The 21875-nt window shown below is 45.9% G+C and overlaps 1 protein-coding gene across 1 annotated transcript in view; it reads right to left on the bottom strand.

Moving 5' to 3' along the window:
- Positions 1-21875, bottom strand: part of LOC121292783 (kunitz-type protease inhibitor 1-like) — an 84796-nt gene that overhangs the window by 9231 nt on the left and 53690 nt on the right. The window contains exons 3-7 of the mRNA XM_041215160.1: positions 8161-8302; positions 6641-6811; positions 5498-5533; positions 2861-2986; positions 12-62 (exon numbers count right to left, since the gene is read on the bottom strand). Of these exons, the coding sequence (XP_041071094.1) occupies positions 12-62; positions 2861-2986; positions 5498-5533; positions 6641-6811; positions 8161-8302 (526 nt within the window). The remainder of the gene's footprint in view (positions 1-11; positions 63-2860; positions 2987-5497; positions 5534-6640; positions 6812-8160; positions 8303-21875) is intronic.

Below are 21875 nucleotides of genomic sequence, written 5' to 3'. Positions count from 1 at the left end.
GAAAAGTTTACCTTTCTCCTTGGGGATGTCGATGTCCAGCAGTATGTTGAATTGCTCACTTACTGAAAAACACAAGTCAGAGGAGAGTTGGTTACATTAAACTCCTTTCAACCTCTTCCCACAGCACCAAACATGAAGAAACAGCAGGGGGAACAGGGAGTCAGGCCTACAGGGTAACCTAAAGCTGATCCCACTTACAGCAGATTAACAGAGACAGGAAGTCAAGAATATAGACACTGGGTCTTCACTTCCAGGACCAGGTCTAAATCTAACCCAAACTGATGGGTAAATATCTCCACTCTCCAGAGTGCGTCTTTCAGATGAAATGCACAGGCTGTCAATTCCTCATTGAAGCCATGCTGCCATATTTTTGGCACCTATTGCCTGCGAGCCAACCACGTTTGATGGGATTGTCAGCGCAACATCCAATATTTGTAGATAATGGAGTCAGCAGCTCTGCTTTCCCTCCAGATCCCACTCCCTCGCCACCTGAGAGCAGCCTCCCATCCCCCTTCTCCTCTTGTTTCTGTGTGGTGGTGGTGGTGGTGGTGGTGGTGGTGGTGGGGGGGGGGGGTGGGGGGGGGGGGAGAGCACGGGAGTGGGGGGTGGATTCTGAGAAGACAGGAATTGCCACCTGAAGCGTGCAGTGGCGTTCAAACAACTGAGGCAGCGTCAGCAGGTGGGAGTTAGGGGTGATGGACCAGGAGCTGGGGGCCACTGCTGTTTGGGAGCAGGGTGGGGTGGGTAGGAATCAAGGCGGCAGCTCCCTATTCAAACATCACTGTGGAACTACTGTGACCACGTGCACTGCAGCGCTCAAAAAGGCAGCTCAGCACCAACTTGTCAGGGCTACAAGGGATGGGCGATAGATGCTGGCCTTGCTCGCCCTCAGTTCGAGAATGAACTAAACAATAAACAAAAGGAACTGGTGGAAAGCAAGCATGTGAATGGACAGAGGTGGTGTGGTAGGCTGGAGGGGAAGAATGTGGACATGAAATAGGAATTAAGTGGTTGCAAGGAGGGGTGGTGGGAGGAGGAGGAGGAGGGAGAGTCCAGCAAGAACTGCAAAGGGGAAAGAGAGAACTGAGGAAAAGGAGACTGAGGGAAGGCGAGAGAGGTAGTGCTGAGGCACTAAACAGAATGAGAGTAGGACACAGAGCCTCGATTTGTTGATTTAGTTAGGTTAAGTAAGGCAGGAGGAGGGCACTATAGAATAAGCACCTGCTTGGACAAGTTGGGCCGAGTGGGCCTATTTCTGGGCTGTGAACCTTATGTAATCCAATTATTTAATTAATTCCATGTATTTTGCTTCTGTTACTCGTTCTGGAAATTATTTCACAGGTCAGTCACCTTGTCAGAAGAGGGCTTTGCCAGTGTAGTTCGTCAAATAACCTTTTGCCAGTTTGAATCTGTGCACCACCCCAAACTCAGACAATTCCTTTCCAGGCTGCAAGGGCCAAATTTCCCCAGTTGAACTCATACCTCCTGACACTGAGCAGTCAGTCTTGTGACAGGGCCTTCAGGATTTCAATTCCCTCTTGTTTCTTGGCAACCAGAACTGGGTGCAGCGTTCAAGGTGGGGCCAGACCAGAGGACTATGAAGTTTGATCATCATCTCCCTGGACTTATATTTAACAGTTTCACTTATGTCAACAGCCAATTAGCTTTGTTGATAGCTGCTTTGCGTTGATTGCTTGAATATCAAATCAACTGAGTATTCCACCTATTTCAGGTCGTCCTTCAGTTATTTAGTTCCCAAGAGTACCGCATCTATTATTGTTCCCACTTCAGTGCCTTACTTTATATTCACGTAGTCAGTTGTGGCTCCCGGGGAGCACGGAGTCAGATCTCGGTTTCAAGTTCCACTCCAGAGACCAGAGTACAAAACCTAGGCCGACACTCCCAGTGCAGCACAGAGAATGTTGCACAGTCAGAGCTGTTGTCTTTTGGATGAGATTTTAAAGTGTCTGTTCTCTCAGGTGGATGTTAAAGACCCCATGGCTCTCTTTTGTTAAAAATCAAGCTCGGGGACGGTGGCTCTAGTTGTCTATAGATTTTGAGTTGCAGGTAGCCCACAAACAATAGCTGGTATAAATCCCGCAGGTGGGTTTCGTCTTGGTCTGTCCATTCAAGGGGGAGGCCTCCACCCATGGTCATTCGGTCAGGAACTTTCCGGAGACTTGAGACAGAAATTGCAGCCATCTTAGCAGTCTTGTTAATGTCCATTTTTAAATGAAAGAAAGTTCCAGAAAATTATACCCTGAATGCCGCCCATGCTTAAACTTACGGACAGGACATGCCTTTACTGGGGACGGCACTATTTTGCTTACTCTACTGTTATGCTTTTTCCTAAAGTCTCTCTTTAGGCATTCCATCACCTCTGAGTGTGTTTTTGCCTCTTATCCCTGCAAGGGTCTTTCTTTTTTGCTTTTTACACGAGGGATGTCAAGACTCTTACGCTCATCAGAAACAAAAGTGGAAGCAGAATCTTTTGACTCATTGACAACTTTTGAAAATGGCCATGGATAAAGATTCAACAAAGAATACATGAGAAAGGCCATGGAAGTGGGAATAAGTGGGCAGCTCTTACAAAGAGCCAGCAGAGCCATGATGGGTTGAATGGCCCCTGCTTTTGTGCTGTAAGATTCTATGAACTGGAAAAAGAGCATGGAAATAGCAAGTAGATAGGTCTTTCAGAGAGCTGGCACTGACATGATGGGTTGAGTGGCCTCCATCTGTGCTGTGAACGCTCTCCGATTCTCTACCTTTGTATAAAAAAGGAGCAGGGTCATGCGAGAGAAGGTAGGTTACTCCCCATCCTTGCCTGCAAGTGCATGGGCGGGTGGAGGACTGTACTCACTCTGTTGGCAGCTGGCCTCATCCGACGAATCACTGCAATGGGGAGTTTCATCACACTCCAGGTAGCTATCGATGCAACAGTTATCCCCACACTTGAACTGGTGTTCTGTGCATTCCCCTGTGCAGTCTGTGGGGGGAGTGAACAAGCAAGAGTGAGAGTGAGCAAGGCAGTGTGACAGCGAATGACAAGGATTCCAGTACTTGTTCAATCACTACAAACCAGCAGAGAGGCCTCAAATCTAGTGAGCCTGTGCCTGTCTAGATACTGTATCTCCAATGGAAAGTCAATTGTTCTCTCTCTCTCCCTGCTTTGACTGGACTCATTCTTTTATGTGTCGTACTAGTCCTAAATTTACCTTTAATCAGCTTGAATTTGTATCTCCTTATTCGCCACTTGCGACTTAATTTGAAACAATACCTTTTCCATACTGTATACCATCTTACCGACCACTACAAGATTACTTCTCAGGCACTTCTTATCCAGGCCATAACAGCCTACATTTCTCCAGTCTTCCCTAATAACCCAGACTTTTGAGGCAAGGGATCAGCAGGAGATTTTTGCTTTTGAAATGTCTCCGATCCTTAAAATGGTCCCTTGTGCATCAGTGAGCAGAACTAGCCAAAATACTCATGGAGCAGTCTGACCAGAGCAGGTCTGATCGTGACTTCCTCTAACTTGTACTTGTTGATATGGGCTTTACAGACTATATAACACAGAGCAGGATAGAGTCGACAGCACTGAAACAGGCCATTTGGCCCAGCTGGTCTCTGCCACTGTTTATGCTCCACTCAAGCCTCCTCTTATCCCTTTCATCTAACTTTATCCCCATATCCTTCTGTTCCTCTCTCCTCCAAGCTTCCCTTTAAATGCATCTATACGATTCACCTCAACTACTTCCTGTGGTAGTGGGTTCAATATGCTCACCATTCCCTGGGTAAAAAAGTTTCTACTAATAAACACAATAATGAATTTAGGAATGGATGATCCCTCATTTGTTCTGCCCCGCAAGTGGAAACATCTTATCTATGCCTACCTTACCAAACCACTAATTAAAGACCTTAATTAGGCCACTCTTCAGTCTTATCTCTTCCAAAGAAAAAAGCCCCAGCCTGATCAGTCCTTCCCTGAATGGAAAACCCCTCCGTTTTGGTTTCAACCTCATAAATCTTTTTTTTACACGTTCTCTAGAGTCTGTTTTTTCTTTAAAATGAGACCAGAAGTTTGTACAGTACTCCCAAGTGTGATTTAACCAAGGTTATAAACATAACTTCTGCTTTTCATAACAATCCTCTAGAAACTAACCCTAGTTTTTGATTTCCTTTTTAGAAAATTGCCTTAATAACTTGTGTCGTGACTTTGATCAGACTTGTTGAACATCAAGTTAACCAAAATTCTTTCAGCTAAATTCCCCGCTTCTGTCAACACCAATCGATGGTGTGCATTACCTACAATTTTCCCTTCCTGGCTGTAAAATTTTGCAATGATCTGAATGGAATTTAACCTGTCAGCATACGAACTACTTCAACATTTCAATCAACTCACCCTGTGCTAATTCCTGAGCTACCTTCTACCATTCCACTGCTTTAGTATTTGCAAATTTGAGCATTTTGCATTGAGCTTCTGAATCCTGATCACTTCTGCAAATCGGAACATAGGAACATAGGGAATAGGAGCAGGAGTAGGCTATTCAGCTCCTCGAGTCTGCTCTGCCATTCAACTAGATCCTTGCTAATCTTCCACCTCAAAGCCATTTACCTGCACTATCCCCATATCCCTTGATATCTTTAATATCTAGAAATCTATTAATCTCTGTCTTGAACTTACTCAATGACTGAACATCCACCACCCTCTGGGGTAGAGAATTCCAAAGATTCACCACCCACTGAGTGAAGAAATTTCTCTTTATCTCAGTCCTAAATGGCCTACCCCTTATTCAAGCTATGGTTATCTCAGCACTGAGCCCTGGGATACTCCACTCTGTACTCATCCGACACCTCACTGTGGAGTGACTCCACTAATAAGGAATTGTTTTGCACCCTTTAACCATGTTTTCATCCATTCTCACAGCTTCCCCGAACCCTCAACACTTCAGCCATACTGCTTTTCTCCAATATGCCTAGGATGTCACCTCCTTAAAGGACTTTCCACAATGCATCTGGGCCATCATTATCTCGACAATCATTAGCGAATGTAGGATCTTTCACATTGAGATAGAATAGGAAGCAGCAGTTTAAAGGTTATCTAGTCAGTCTGTGACTTGGTACGTATTGTTTTACTCTGTTAATTGGGGAAGTATTTCCAACAGAAGTGCTCTTTCCCCATTCCTCCACGCCTGCCCGGTCACAATTCCTTTCCTTCCAGGTGTCAGTCTTGCCTCAGCATTCTCACTTCTGAGTTAGAAGGTTGAGAGTTTGAGCCACATTCCAGAGTCATGAATGGTAGCTCTCGGCTGACACTCGCAGTGCAGCACTGAGGGAATGCCAAACTGTCAGAGGTGGCGTCTTTTTTAACCTGAGGCCCAGTCTTATCTACCTAACACTTTTCACAGAAGAGCTGGGCAATATATAAATGCAAGTTCTTTCCTTACAGTGTGGGGAATGGGTGAGGGCATCATTTACATGGAAGTGAGGTACTCACGTGGTAAGTTTGATCTGCCTGAAGACTTGGTGTCACCTGGAAGAGATGAAAAAAGGCAGTTAGTTCCCTCTTTATAGAAAAGGTTCTCCTTCACCTGCGATTGGGATGTTGTCGAAAGTGGTACAATCTCTTACATAAACCCTCAGCATGTTGCCGGGGGACTGTGACTAGATGCACCCTTGGCCTTAAGTCTGTGGGGTGCAGTTGCAACTCCAGTCCCGTGAGCTGGCTCCACTACCTGGGAGTTAGCCTAGCCTCATGGGCATCAAGAGTTTTGGAAGGATTCTTACAGCAGAACAGTACTGGTTACTCCTCACTGCGCTAGCACCAAGTGATCTCCAGTCAGGGCTTCTCAAGTCCTCTGGGCACTTCCAGATTGACACATGAGGTAACTCATGCCAGAACTGAATGCTGGCACGGTGTATCCAAGACGCAACGTTAGTAGCATTCCGTTTGCCATGTCTTGAAACACAATCATCTTAAAGAGCAGTGGTCACTATCGCAACTCCTCAATATTGAATACTTTGGAAGTGAGGCATTAGAGTCCCATCGCCTTCTGTTGACTTCAACTAATATTTCTCATTCCGCATTTGTCTCTACATCTCTCCTGAATTCTGTACCTTGTTGCAGGGGTATCCTTCCACATGCACAGGCAGGCCACTCCTTTACTTCACCCCAACGAGCAGACCTCCACACATGACAGTGAGCCTTGGAAGGCTATTCAACTGTGGGGGTATCACTGCTGCCCGCCCGCCCTCCCCCCACACCCCCCCCCCAAAACACTTCCTCATCTAACCTTCTTCCCAGTAAGGGTTGCAAAAGCAGGAAGGACTGGCTGATATTTCCTCTCCCCACCCCCTTTCTGGGACGAATCACAGGACTCCCTCGAGTCAGCTCGCTGGAACAGCAGTGGTCAGAAATGCAGCCTGGGGCCAGTCTGTGTGGGGCAAGGTACAGCCCCCACACCACGCAACACAATAGCCTCAGGCAGAGGAGGGGAGGGGTGATGTGGAGAGATCCCCCAACCCCTGGGTACAATCATATTCCAAATTTACCTCACGGAACATGCAAAACCTCCCAGGTGACCTGCGAGCCACAGGCTACTGCAATGTGATTCGCTTGCCCTTCCACTAGGCCACTGACCTTTGACCTTGCTGCATGCCTGCATGCATTCCTTTTCATCCACATAGTTGTTCTTGTTGCCCTTGCAGCCACCGTAGATGAAGGACTCGCAGATCCCCTTGTCAGCTGCATAACGCCAGCGGTGGAAGGACCCGCGGCAAGGTCCCACCTTTTGATCTGCTTTGCAGTATTCTAGAAGGATGGAGAAACAGAGGTCAAAACTGACAGGCGAATGAGAGTGGGGAATTAGCTAGACAGGCCATTCAGCCCAACTAATCGATACCTGTATTTATGCTCCACATAAGCCTCCACCCATCCGAATTCATCTAACACCATCCACATATCCTTCTATTTCTTTCTCACTCATGTTTATCTAGCCTCTCCTAAGTATGTCTATACCATTCACCTCAACTACCTCATGAGGTAGTGTGTTCCATCTCTCTCTAGACAAATCAGTTTCTCTTGAATTAATTGGATTTATTAGTGACTGTCCGGATTACATAGGTCATGAGGCACAGAAACATGAGCATCCTCCAATCTTTTCTCTTCTAAAACAACCATTGTAACTCTCGATTCTCTTTTCCCTCAAATGCTTGTCTAGTTTCCTCTTAAAACGTATCTAATAGTATTCACTTCAACCACTTCCTGTGGTAGTGAATTCCACATTATCACTCTTTGGGTAAAAAGTTTTTTCTGAATTCCCTATCAGATTTCTTGGTGACTATCTTATACTGATGGCCTCTAGTTATGCACTTCCCCACAAGAGGAAACATTCTTGCTGTATCCACTCTTTCAAAACCTTTTAGAATTTCAAAGACCTCTATTAAGTCACCCCTTCAGCCTTCTTTTTTCAAGAGAAATGAGACCCAGCCTGTCAATCCTCTCCTGATATGTACACCCACACATTTCTGGTATTATCCTTGTAAATCTTCTCTGCACCCCCTCCAGTGCCTCCATATAATATGGTGAACAAAACTGCATACAGTACTCTGTGTGGCCTAACCAAGGCTTAATACCAATTTAGCACAACTTCCCTACTCTTCAATTCTATCCATCCAGAAATGAAGCCTTGTGCTTGGTTTGCCTTTTTTATGGCTTTGATGTGGCGCGACTTTTAGTGATTGGCATATTTGTACTCTTATACTTATGACCCCGGTTGATCTCCCCAGAAAGTGAAAATATCTTCTCCACACCTATCCTATCAAACCCCTTCACACATTTTAAAGGCCTCTGTAAGGTCACCTGTTAACTTCTCTTATCTAGTGAAAAGAACCCTAGCCTGCTGTTTTTTCCTGATGCATACAAACTTTTTGTTCTGATCTCATTCTTGTGAATCATTTTTGCACCTTAACAGTGGCTGTATATCCTCTTCATAACATGGAGACCAGATCTGTGCCCTGTAATCCTAGTGTGATCCAACCAAGGTTTTATACAAGTTTAACGTAACTTCTTTGCTTCTCCCATTATGAGAGGGATTGTTTGGAAGGATGGAATAAATTCCCTCTCGGCCAGAACTCGCTCGAGATGGAAAACACGCTCACCGTCTGATTGTTCAGGCGAGAGGACAGTGACAGTCATGTTGTCTGTGGTCTTCTGACCAGCTGTGTCTGTAACGGTCAGCTTAAAGACGTAACTTCCCACTTGCAAGTTCGACACAACCCGCTCATCCTGATTTTTTGTTTCCTGAAGACAGAGAAGAGAGAACTGAGCCAACACCTTATACACAACCACATTCCTCAGGAAACAACAACATGCTTTTCTTAAGTTATTCTTTCATGGGGATGTGGACATCGCTGGCCAGGCCTGCATTTTTTGCCCAGCCCTAATTGCCCTTGAACTGAGTGGCTTTCCAGGCAATTTCAGAGGGCAGTTAAGAGTCAGCCACATTACTGTGGGTCTGGAGTCACGCGTAGGCCAGACCAGGTAAAGTTGGCAGATTTCCTTCACTAAAGGGCATTAGTGAACCAGATGGGTTTTTTTTTAATGACAATTGATGATAGTTTCATGGTCACCATTACCAAGGCTAGCTTTGCTTTCAATTGAAGCTAAGTTCCACCAACTGTCACGATAAGATTTGACCCGTGTTTCCAGAGCATTAGCCTCGGCCTCTGAATTACTAGTCCAGCAACATTACCACTACACCATTGTCTCCCCAATGGCAGATGTGCTTTTGGGAAAAAAACAAACTCTATTTAATGTAGGGGGTGATGATTCCTTTAAGAACTAGGTTTCTAATTGTCGCTTGGTACTACAGAACTTGAGTATTGCTGAAAAAAGAAACATGCTGTCAGAGCTTTTTAAACTTGCACTCATCAGGACAGATTCGCAAGAACATCAAATCTCAAAGGGTGCAACAGATCTGATATTCTTGCAAATCTGTCTGATAAGAACAAGACTAAAAGCTTCAACAGCATATCTCTTATGTTCAACTGGGTTTCTCTAAAAGATGATTTCCTATAAAATAAACAACAAGCATAGGGTAAACAAGAGGTTATTTGCAGGGAAAATCTTTTTCAAGAGGTTTAGTTTAGTGCAAGCTGGCTGCAGGAAACATCGCTTCCAGCAGAATTTAGGTGAAATTCTTTGTGCTGCCTTAAAGGGTTTTAAACTTTTGGTAACTGAAGGACTCTACTAACAGCGAGTTCCACTTCTAGGATAGCCACGTTGAGGGGAGGGGGAGTGGGGGGTGGGGTGGTGAAGAGAGAGGGAGGGGGGAGAGGGAGGGGGAGAAGAAGGAGAGAGAGGGAGGCAGAGCCGATATGCAAGACTCCAGAGTTAAAGCACATTAGAATCAGGAATCTTCGGACCCAAGGTGGCTACACTTAAGACCCTACTGACTTCTGTGTTGAACTAAAAGTCCATGACTGTGAGGCAGCTGGAGGGGATTTGAAGAGAAAAGCTTTCCGGATGTAAGTGAAAGGCCCAAGAGATCTTGACCCTTATAGGAATCTTTACAACAATGCCCAGACCAAGAAGTTAATCTTCCGATTTCTGATAGGTCTGTGACTGGAGGGTTTTTGGGGAGTAAGTTAAATGGGTGTGGAAGGAAATTTGAGTTAAGAAGTTTGGTCTGGAATGTAAGTAATTGTGTTCACTATACTTTGAATATCTTTAACATAGCTGACTAATTAAGAGAATAAAGTTATTAGTATTATTATTTATGGTTAAAATAAAACTATTATCGATTGTTGTAAAAACCTTGGTTCATTAATGTAGTTTAGAAAGGAAATCTGCTGTCTTTGCTTGGTCTGGCCTACGTATGCAGATGCAACCAATAATCTCAAAAACTTGCAGGCTGGTTGGTTTAATATTATCTTAATGATATTGTTAAGATACACAGGTGAAGGGCATTGTTTAATTAAGTACTTTAAGCAGACATAAATAGGGGACGTAGCCCACCAGGGGCTGTCACCCTCTGATTTATTGATTTTAGTTTCTCTAAAATGAATCTATAAATAGGGGACCCCTCCAAAATAATATTTTAACTGAATTCAAAAGGGCTTCTTTAAAGTTCTTGGTTTTAATTACAGTGCCCCTTTAAGGGCTGTCATATTGTCTAGTTTGGTTTACTTAATTGGTTAATTATTTATTTTTTCTGACATTATCAAGAGTATAAATAGGGGACAGCTGGGACACTGCGTGTGAGAGGAGAGCTATGAAACTAAACAATGTCAATAAACTCTCTCAGTAAAGAAAAGCTCCCTGTCTTGGTAAACAACCGGCTTGGATTCTATCAATAACTGGGTCTCTTCCAGCATTTTCTCTCTTGATTTACAATCCAGTGTACCAGTTTATAGAAAGTGAGTGCACTCTCACATTAGGTGTGGACAGTGTTAAGCCATGTTGGAAACTGCGGTCTAATGGCCGCTATGGTCTCATCTTAAAGGATACCTTTTCCCATGATGGAATCATGGGTGTGCATTGGCCAAATGTTTAACCATTAATTTTATGTGCACTAGGTGTAAAAAAAAGAACTTGCATTTATATAGCGCCTTTCATGAACTCAGGACATCTTAAAACACTTCACTACCATTGAAGTACTCTTGTAGTGTAGTCACTGTTCTAATGTAGGAAATGTGACAGCAATCTGCACACAGCAAGATCCCACTAGGCACATGGCAATGATCTGTTTGTAGTGATGCTGGTTGAGCAATAAACATTGGCCAAGACACTGGAGGCAACACCTCAGCTTTTCTCAAAGCTCCTTTGTGTACACTTGGACCTCAGTTTAACATTCCCTCCGAAAGACAACACAGCCTATCACCTCAGTACTGCATTAGCCACCAGCCAGGATTGTGTGCTCACGTCGTTACAGTGGGACTTGAACCCACAATCTTCTGACTTAGAGGCATGCGTGCTACTCACCAAGCCATGGCTGGTACACATCGCCAGGTCAGAAAATACCACATGCAGCAGAAAACACTCAACTTTCATCGCCTGCCCAAGCAAAACATTTATCAAGCACTTTTCCTGTGAAGACACTGGCGCTTTAAGAACAGAAAGCCAAGAATAGAAAAGACCTTTCATATGAAGTTGTGTTAAACACCCGCAGTTTATTATTTTTACCTATTTCTTCGTTTGGTGCTAACTCTGCCTCCCTAATTTTTCCGCTTGGGGCACTGATAGTCCACAATGAAGTCCCAATGGCCCAATATTTATGGTGAGCTGTGGAGCATGCAGGGGAACACCCAAAATGGCCAGAGATGGGGTGGTGCTGGCCCAAATTAACAGTGGGGCCTCATAATATTTTCTTCCATTTCTCAGCTGCCAGGTGGCAAAACTAGTAGCAGGTTGGAAACAAAAACAGAATTACCTGGAAAAACTCAGCAGGTCTGGCAGCATCGGCAGAGAAGAAAAGAGTTGACGTTTCGAGTCAAGAAGGGTCATGAGGACTCGAAACGTCAACTCTTTTCTTCTCCACCGATGCTGCCAGACCTGCTGAGTTTTGGATTTCCAGCATACGCAGTTTTTTGTTTTTATATCTAAAGTAGCAGGTTGGCCTTGGCGATGGTCCCTACAAATGCGAAGGGGGGCGGTGGTAAGAGGTCAGGTTTGGTGGAGCAGGAGACTGATCTTGCCAAGTGGGGGAAATGAGTGGGAGCGATTGGGAGGCCCAAGGTTTCCTTGGGGAGGACAGGCATACCCCTCAACTCCTACATAATGTAAAAGCAAAATACTGTGGATGCTGGAAATCTGAAACAGGAAACAGAAAATGCTGGAAAAACTCAGCAAGTCTAACAGCGTCTGTGGAGGGAGAAACAGAGTTAACGTTTCAAGTCTGTATGACTCTTCTTCAGAGCCCTACACCTCCCGGTCCACAAGAAGCACTGGGGAAAAAAAAGCACAATACATTCTGGAGCTGGCAGCATCCGTCTCCCTTTTCATTGTTGGATTTCCTAAGCCCCGGGGGAATCCAGCTAGAATTTAAATCAAGTTCCGGATTGCACTGTAGGAGATTGATTTGAATAAGTTCATGACGTCACCCGCTTCACCAAAGTGGGACACTGGAATGATGTGAAACCAGCTATCATTAAAAACTGAGCATCCACATGTAGGTTGGGAACATGTCCCCCATTTACAAATTTTTAGGCCACCATGCCTCCTCCTGCCTGTCAGGAGACACGGGGGTTACTATCACGGCCGATTTGCATTTTGAGGAAATGCTTTTTACATTGTTGGGATTTAGTCAGACACTGCAAGGGATAAGGCAACATCCAGCTCAAGTTACAGCATGCTGCCAGCTGTTTCACTCTGCACCAGTTGAACTGGCTGGTTTGGTTTCTCTACATCAACAAAACAAGAACCACAACTGCAAATCAAGACCAAAACCGCCCAACCCTCCCTCTCTCTCTCTCTCTCTCTCAGGAGCCATGAGACCCATCCAACACTTTCATCAAACAGCAAGGAAGAAAGGGGTGGGTGGGCGGTGAAAGAAGGGGAAGCGGGCAGGGGTAGGGGAGAAAGGGGGAGACGGGCAGAGTGGGAAAGAGGGGAAGTGGGCGGGGGGGGGGTGGCGGGTTGTGTTCGGAGGGGCCAGAGAGGGGGCTGGGAGTAAAGAGGAGGAAGTAGTGGTTCAGTGATGTGGGGGGATTTGGGGGGGGGGGGGGGGGGGGGGTGGTGAGTAAAGAGGAGGAAGTAGTAGTTCAGTGATGTGACCCAACCATGAGGCCTTTACAGGAAATATGCCAGGTCGTATCACATTGCATTGTGGCATTGCCAGGGCAACAGTGGTGGTTCAAACACAAAATAAATGAATCACTAGAGATCAAAAGAGCAGAAATAATGGAGCAACTTGATCAACATGGCACAATCATCATTTCCATTCAGTAGGGACTAGAGCAGCCTCCATTTTGCACAAAATGATTTCATTCAGAAGCTCATGATTCAACATCTGATTTTCTGTGTAACATCTCCAGGAATTCCCACCATGATTCCAGATGGAGCTAGGGTAGGGTTCAATACTAGGATTAGATTGTGGCCTGTAGCTCACTTTGAGGTGACCACTAATCTATACATAACAACTTATATTTATTGCCGGAAAAATAGAGACATGCTGAAGCTTTTGACTTGCACTCATCAGGACACTTTGCAAGAACACCAATATAACAGGAAAACAACAATTTACACTGTGTGTGAAGAGAGTATTGATTGAGAAGCAAGTCGATTCTGATTGGTAGAGGCTTTGTCATGGAGAATGCATCAGTAATGGTGACTGACAGTTAACTGCCAAGCATTGTTTGAAATTTAAACCAGGCAGCTTGACCTAATTGGTGAAGGCATTGCCCTGAGCGAATGGCTATTACTTATTTTGTTTAGCTAAGACAGGCACCATGTGTGTGCATGTTCTTCCTGTCTACAAATAACAGGGCCCTGTGTATTAATATATGTAGCTTTCTGTACACATAAACGTGCCACATTGCAGGCCCAACAGACAATCTTAAACTGGTTTTCAGCTTAGTTCTTAGCACAATGAGGATTACTTAGCAAATATCGTTCAATCACAGAATCACATCTAAAGTTCGATACTGTGTTTTGAGTTTTGCAACCTCAGGCTGGTTGGGTACAGTCTGTACCTTGCCGGTTGAGAACAACAGCAGGGACATGCTGTTTGATACAATCCGCCAGTCTTTGGAATGTCTGGCTGACATGCATTGCATCACACTGGCACTGAAATTCATATATCACATTACTCATTCTGCAGAATGTCTTTCTGGCTTGACAGCAGCATCCTGTTAGTGATGAATACCTTGCCCTTCCAGGGTAACCTGAGGTAAGCTGGGCCCTTTTCAGGACCAAAAGTGACAGGCTTAGGCCCATTCATGAGTCTGCGTGATCTATAGCGCGAAATGATCTAATCAGGGCAGCCATTATCCTGCAGGATGCCTTTGATGTGCTCTAGTTCAGCATCAAGCTTACATGGTGAGCAAATGGATGGGTCCCTATTTACAAGGTTGCCGATAAGACCAATCTTATAGTGCATGGAACTGTAAGAATCCCAACACATATATTGACCAGTGAAGGTAGTCTTGCGGTAGACCGTGATAGAGAACTCCCAGCAGACTTCTCAATTAGTACATCAAGGAAAGGGAGTTCCTTTGACTGCTCCATTTCAAAGGTGAATTTGAGCGCAGAGTGAAGCCCATTAATTCGTGTAAGGAAATTATCACATACAGCTGCAGATTTAAAAATAGCGTACGTATCATCCACATATTGGAAATATGTGAGGGGTAGGAGGTTAGGTGTCATTCCATTGAAGACATGTTTCTCATGGGACCCAACAAAGATTGCGAGAGCTGGGCCTAGAGGGGATCCCATGGCAACATCACCTATTTGGGCAAACATGGTGTCATTAAAACTGAACTCAACCGCACGAGTTGCTGAGATTATAAGTTCAGTGAATACTGACACACGCAATGGTGGCAGGTCTGGATCACATTAATATAGTGCTACAGCTCAAATATTTATGGCTTCTTAAAGTGGAGCATTTGTGAATAGGCTAGCAATGTCAACTGAGCACATGGATCCAGCATTGCTATCGATATGCAAGTTGTGTATGGCCTTCGCAAATGTGAAGGAATCCTTCACCATATATGTGGAAAGCTTGGTCAAAACTGGTTGTAACAATATACCCAACCATCTGGCCAATTCATGTTATGCAGAACCAGTCATAGATAAGATAGGGCATAAAGAGACATCACTTTTGTATGTTTTGGGCAGTCCATACATACATGGAAATAGTGAACTGTGAGGGCAAACCCTGTCATATATATCATGTGGTAGCTCATCGCTCTTACACAAGTCCAACAAGCGTTTCTTTTAGCTTACTTTGAAGCAAGTCTGTCTGGTCATGTTGAGCAGCAGATCCAATGGATACGAATTTGGACCAGCCATTAAGAATGGTGTGCATTTGATATAGTTACGCTTGTTAAGGATGACTGTTCCTGTCCCTTTGTCAAGTTTACTGATGTGTATGTCTGGGTTGGTCTTAAGGCCTCGCAACACTAAGATATTCACATTGTTAGTGAACGTCAGACAGTTTATTTGGAATCCTGCAATATGCATGCACTAGATCAGCTAGGCATGCTTTCAAGGGTTCAGCATCTTCAGTGGACACTGGTTTGTGGTGGGATAGTTGGGAGTAGAGGAGTTCAGACTCAGCAATTACCTCTTCCTGTTTGATTTGGGATGAAGGCACACCAAAATTGAAACTTTGCACAAGAACAAACTCCTTGCCTTCTGAGAGTACATGGTCAGAGAGGTTTGTTATGTGTTTAATGGCATCATTCATTGAGTTGCCAAACCGCTTAAGTGAGTTTATGATATGGACGTGTTTCAAACGGGTACTGTTTATAGTGTGGTCGTCTATTGAAGAAATATAGCAACATGAACGGATCAATTCAAAAAATGAAAGAAATTTGCACACCTCAAGGCAAGCGCAGTGTAGGGCATGGCATAAATTAGTAACTCTGTTACCAATCTGTTCAATCTCATCTCACATAAACAATCACTCGATCGTGGGACTGTGTCTCACTTTAGCATTATCCATACATTTGGAAATGAAAACTGGCACAAACTTTGGGTTTAATACAAACCTGGAGAAAGTTCATAGATAGCTTACCTGTTCTTAACTTACCTGTAAGTTGCAGTACGTTGTTGATATCCCGAATTACTTACATTTATATAGTGCCGTTAATACATTGACAATGAGTAAAGGCCTTTCAGATGGGCCACTGCCAAACAAAATTTGGCACCAAATCACAAAGAGATATTAGAGTAGGTGACCAAAAGCTTGTTCAAAGAGATAGGTTTTAAGGGTGTCTTAAAAGAGGAGAGTGAGGTAATGAGTTGCAGAGGTTTAGGGGGTGAACTCCAGAGTTCAGGTCCAAATGGCTAAAGGCATAAATGCTAACGTTGGAGCAATCAGGCACAGTCTCAATAGCCACAAGCACCCACATATCACAATTCCAATACATAGCCTATACTGCCATTTCAAGATTTAATTCATTTCTTCGTCATAATTTATTTCTGTATATAAGGAAATTACTTGAGATCCGGATTATATTTAATGATGGATTGCGCATGATTTCAGATTTTTCAAAATTGTCTTTGTTTTTGCTTATTAACCTCTTTGTTTCCAATGTCCCCTACCTCCTATTGATTTGTGTGTACCAGAAATGTAACTTGGATCCCTTTAGTGTTAGTAATTTCCATATTGTTCATTTTAATTTAATCCCTTCTCACCTAATTAATTAACTTGGTTATTTATTTAAATGATTACTTAGTACTATGTTGTCCCTCAGTTTAAATTACTTCATAACTCCTTCCCCCTTGGCACCAAATTCCAACACTCACTGATTTCCCATCGTCTTTTTCTTTGGCAGATTTGCCCAACTCTCACCCGGCTTTGTGCACAAAGAAGACATGAGAGAACGTGGCGTTTGTTGGAGCTGGGGCAATCTAGACACTGGATGAGCTGAAGCTCATAACCATCAACTGTGGGAGAACTGGTGAAGTTCAGCATCAATGCTGGGCATAAGCTCAGGTTTTTGTGGCCGTGGCAGGGGTGGGTGATTATTGTGGATGCCGTTTTGGTGACAGGCCAAATGTGACAGAGGAAAATGAGACAGAGCATTGAGCAGGATGTCAAGATTGCATACATACGAATTAGGAGCAGGAGTAGGTCACACAGCCCCTCGAGCCTGCTACACCATTCAATAAGATCATAGCTGATCTGATTGTAACCTCAACCCCACATTCCTGCCTACCCCCGATAACCTTTCACCCCCTTGTTAATCAAGAATCTATCTAGCTCTGCATTAAAAATATTCAAAAACTCAGCTTCCACCGCCTTTTAAGGAAGAGAGTTCCAAAGACTCCCAGCCCTCAGAGAAAAAATTTCTCCTCATCTCTGTCTTAAATGAGTGACCCCTAGTCTAGATTCTCCCATAAGAGGAAACATCCTCTCCACATCCACCCTGTCACGATTCCTCAGAATCTTAAAGGCTTCAATCAAGTTGCCTCTTACTCTTCTAAATTCCAGTGGATACAAGCCTAACCTGTCCAGCCTTTCCTCATAAGACAACCCGCCCATTCCTGGAATTAATCTAATAAACCTTTTCTGAACTGCTCCTAATGCACTTACATCGTTCTTTAAATAAGGAGACCAGCACTGTGCACAATACTCCAGATGTGGTCTCACCAATGTCCTGTACAACTGAAGCATAACCTCCCTACTTTTGTAATCAATTCCCCTCACAATAAATGATAACATTCTATTAGCTTTCCTAATTACCTGCTGTACCTGCATACTAACCTTTTGTGATTCATGCACTAGGACACCCAGATCCCTCACAATCTCAGAGCTCTACAAGATTCCACACTTCTTCATGCAGCCTGAGGTGGGAGTTGGAGGTGTGGATGGATTTGAAGCCAGAGACCCAAAAGCAGTGAGAACAGCCTCAACTTTTCTGCCAATGCCTGGTTACTAGTAATTTTAGCTCAGCCAGGTGAGAAGTGAGAAGAGAGAGGCGATGCACTATAAAGAATACGATTTGCAAGGCAGTCAAAGAGGAGAGTGAGACCTTCGTGTACAGGTCAGTGGAGATGTTGCACATTTTAATAAGGCCAACAAAATTCTTGCCTTTGCATGTGACAAAATAGAATGTCAATGTTCAGCGCGTACAAGACCTTAGTTAGGCTTCTGGTGAGTTCTGGAAAAAGATCAGCAACCTGAAACGTTAACTCTTGTTTCTCTCTCCACAGACCTGCTGAGTATTTCCAGCAGTTTTTGTCATTGCTGCAGTTGGCATATTTGACACAGTTATGAAAACCCCATTTTAGAGAAGATGCATACACAATGGGAAAGGTATAGTTGTCACTAGGATGTTACCAGGGATTGAGAGGGGTTATAGATGGAAAAAGTTGGGATTTTCTTCAACGCACCTGGCTCAAGGAGACTTCATAATAATCTTCAAGATCATGGAGAATTATGAAAAGCACAGTAGAATTTGGCCAGTGTAAAAATGTAAGATCAATACAAAAAGAATTTTAAAAGATGGCCATTGAAAATGTTGGTCTAGAGTTACCTGACAGAACTTTGCTGAAGCAGAATCTAATTCTTTTAATTTAATGCTAGAAATATGAGGAATATCACAGGGATTGAGAGAGCAGGAGAGTGGGACTAGAGTAGGTGGCTCCTGAGGAGAAAGAAACCCAGCTGAGCTGTCTGTTCATGTGCTGTAATATTTTCTAATACAAAGGGATCGGAGAGTTGAGGATACTGTGGTGTTGTGGCTGTTATTGGACTTATAATATAGAGACCAACACTAATAATCAAAAGAACAGAAGTTCAAACCCAAACACAGCAGTTTAAACTCATTTTTAAAAGTTATCTGAAAACACAAGTAAAAATGACCATCATTCTCATAAAAAATCAAGTGGTTCACTCGCATTATCAAGGGAAGCGAGATGTACCCAATCTCTGGTTTAGACAGACAGACAGAGGTAGACGGAGGTGCAGACATGGAGAGAGAGAGAGAGAGAGAGAGACACAGAGAGACGCAGAGCGAGAGAGAGAGAGAGAGAGAGAGAGACGCAGACAGAGAGAGAGAGGGGATCAGACAGAGAGAGAGGGGGGCGGACAGAGAGAGAGAGCGCGAGAGAGGCAGACAGAGAGAGAGAGAGAGAGAGCGTGAGAGAGGCAGCCAGAGAGAGAGAGAGCGCGCGAGAGAGAGGGGCAGACATGGAGAGAGAGAGAGAGAGAGGCAAACTGGGAGAGAGAGGGGCAGACAGGGAGAGGGAGGAGCAAACAGGGAGAGAGAGAGAGAGCGGCAGAGAGAGAGAGTGGCAGACAGGGAGAGAGAGAGAGAGAGAGACACACACAGACAGACAGAGACAGACACAGACAGTGGGGAGAGAGAGAGAGAGAGAGAGAGAGAGAGAGAGAGGGGCAGACAGGGAGAGAGAGAGAGAGAGAGAGAGAGAGAGAGGGGCAGACAGGGAGAGAGAGAGAGACAGAGAGAGAGAGAGAGACAGAGAGAGAGAGAGAGGCAGAGAGAGAGAGAGAGGCAGAGAGAGAGAGAGAGGCAGAGAGAGAGAGAGAGGCAGAGAGAGAGAGAGGCAGAGAGAGAGAGAGGCAGAGAGAGAGAGAGGCAGAGAGAGAGAGAGGCAGAGAGAGAGAGAGGCAGAGAGAGAGAGAGAGAGAGAGGGGCAGAGAGAGAGAGAGAGAGAGAGAGGCAGAGAGAGAGAGAGAGAGGCAGAGAGTGAGAGAGAGAGGGGGCAGACAGGTAGAGAGAGAGAGGGGGCAGACAGGTAGAGAGAGAGAGAGAGGGGGGCAGACAGGGGGAGCGAGAGAGGCAGACAGGGAGGGAGAGAGAGAGAGAGAGAGGCAGACGGAGAGAGAGAGAGAGAGAGGCAGAGAGGGAGAGAGAGAGAGGCAGAGAGAGAGAGGGGGAAGACAGGCAGAGAGAGAGAGAGAAGCAGAGAGAGAGAGAGAGGCAGAGAGAGAGAGAGAGAGAGGCAGAGAGAGAGAGAGAGAGAGGCAGAGAGAGAGAGAGGCAGAGAGAGAGAGAGAGAGGCAGAGAGAGAGAGAGGCAGAGAGAGAGAGAGGCAGAGAGAGAGAGAGGCAGAGAGAGAGAGAGGCAGAGAGAGAGAGAGGCAGAGAGAGAGAGAGGCAGAGAGAGAGAGAGGCAGAGAGGGGCAGAGAGAGAGAGAGAGAGGGGCAGAGAGAGAGAGAGGGAGGGAGGCAGAGAGAGAGAGAGGGAGGGAGGCAGAGAGAGAGAGAGAGAGGGAGGGAGGCAGAGAGAGAGAGAGAGGGAGGGAGGCAGAGAGAGAAAGGCAGACAGGTAGAGAGCGAGAGGGGAAGACAGGTAGAGAGCGAGAGAGAGGGGCAGACAGGGAGAGAGAGAGAGAGAGAGAGAGAGAGAGGGGCAGACAGCGAGAAAGAGGGGCAGACGGGGAGAGAGAGAGAGAGAGAGGGTCAGACAGCGAGAAAGAGGGGCAGACAGGGAGAGAGAGAGAGAGAGAGAGAGAGAGAGACAGAGAGAGGCAGAGAGAGAGAGAGGCAGAGAGAGAGAGAGAGAGAGGGAGGCAGAGAGAGAGAGAGAGAGAGAGGGAGGCAGAGAGAGAGAGAGAGAGGCAGAGAGAGAGAGAGAGAGGCAGAGAGAGAGTGAGAGAGGCAGAGAGAGAGTGAGAGAGGCAGAGAGAGAGTGAGAGAGGCAGAGAGAGAGTGAGGCAGAGAGAGAGAGAAGCAGAGAGAGAGAGAGAGAGGCAGAGAGAGGGAGAGGCAGAGAGAGGGAGAGGCAGAGAGAGAGAGAGAGGCAGAGAGAGAGAGAGAGAGAGAGGGGCAGACAGGGAGAGAGAGAGACAGAGAGAAAGAGAGAGAGAGAGAGAGAGGCAGAGAGAGAGAGAGGGAGAGAGGCAGAGAGAGAGAGAGGGAGGGAGGCAGAGAGAGAGAGAGAGGCAGAGAAAGAGAGAGAGAGGCAGAGAAAGAGAGAGAGAGGCAGACAGGTAGAGAGCGAGAGGGGCAGACAGGCAGAGAGCGAGAGAGAGGGGCAGACAGGGAGAGAGAGAGAGAGAGGGGGCAGACAGGGAGAGAGAGAGAGGGGCAGACAGGGAGAGAGAGAGAGAGAGAAGGGCAGACAGGGAGAGAGAGAGAGAGAGAGAGGCAGACAGGGAGAGTGAGAGAGAGAGAGAGGGGCAGACAGGGAGAGTGAGAGAGAGAGAGAGGGGCAGACAGGGAGAGTGAGAGAGAGAGAGAGGGGCAGACAGGGAGAGTGAGAGAGAGAGAGAGAGAGAGGGGCAGACAGGGAGAGAGAGAGAGAGAGGAGCAGACAGGGAGAGAGAGAGAGAGAGAGAGAGAGGCAGAGAGAGAGAGAGAGAGAGAGAGGCAGAGAGAGAGAGGCAGAGAGAGAGAGAGAGAGAGGCAGAGAGAGAGAGAGGCAGAGAGAGAGAGAGAGAGGCAGAGAGAGAGAGAGAGAGGCAGAGAGAGAGAGAGAGAGGCAGAGAGAGAGAGAGGCAGAGAGAGAGAGAGGCAGAGAGTGAGAGAGAGAGAGAGGGGCAGAGAGAGAGAGAGGGAGGGAGGCAGAGAGAGAGAGAGGGAGGGAGGCAGAGAGAGAGAGAGAGGGAGGGAGGCAGAGAGAGAGAGAGAGGGAGGGAGGCAGAGAGAGAAAGGCAGACAGGTAGAGAGCGAGAGGGGAAGACAGGTAGACAGCGAGAGAGAGGGGCAGACAGGGAGAGAGAGAGAGAGAGAGAGAGAGAGGGGCAGACAGCGAGAAAGAGGGGCAGACGGGGAGAGAGAGAGAGAGAGAGGGTCAGACAGCGAGAAAGAGGGGCAGACAGGGAGAGAGAGAGAGAGAGAGAGAGAGAGAGACAGAGAGAGAGAGAGAGAGAGGCAGAGAGAGAGAGAGAGAGGCAGAGAGAGAGTGAGAGAGGCAGAGAGAGAGTGAGGCAGAGAGAGAGAGAAGCAGAGAGAGAGAGAGAGAGGCAGAGAGAGGGAGAGGCAGAGAGAGGGAGAGGCAGAGAGAGAGAGAGAGGCAGAGAGAGAGAGAGAGAGAGGGGCAGACAGGGAGAGAGAGAGACAGAGAGAGAGAGAGAGAGAGAGAGAGAGGCAGAGAGAGAGAGAGGGAGAGAGGCAGAGAGAGAGAGAGGGAGGGAGGCAGAGAGAGAGAGAGAGGCAGAGACAGAGAGAGAGAGGCAGAGAAAGAGAGAGAGAGGCAGACAGGTAGAGAGCGAGAGGGGCAGACAGGCAGAGAGCGAG

The sequence above is a fragment of the Carcharodon carcharias genome, chromosome 20 (assembly GCF_017639515.1).
Source record: "Carcharodon carcharias isolate sCarCar2 chromosome 20, sCarCar2.pri, whole genome shotgun sequence".
Taxonomy (NCBI): Eukaryota; Metazoa; Chordata; class Chondrichthyes; order Lamniformes; family Lamnidae; genus Carcharodon; species Carcharodon carcharias.
Note: the sequence above shows the minus strand (reverse complement) of the source record. Positions and strands in the feature narration are given on the sequence as shown.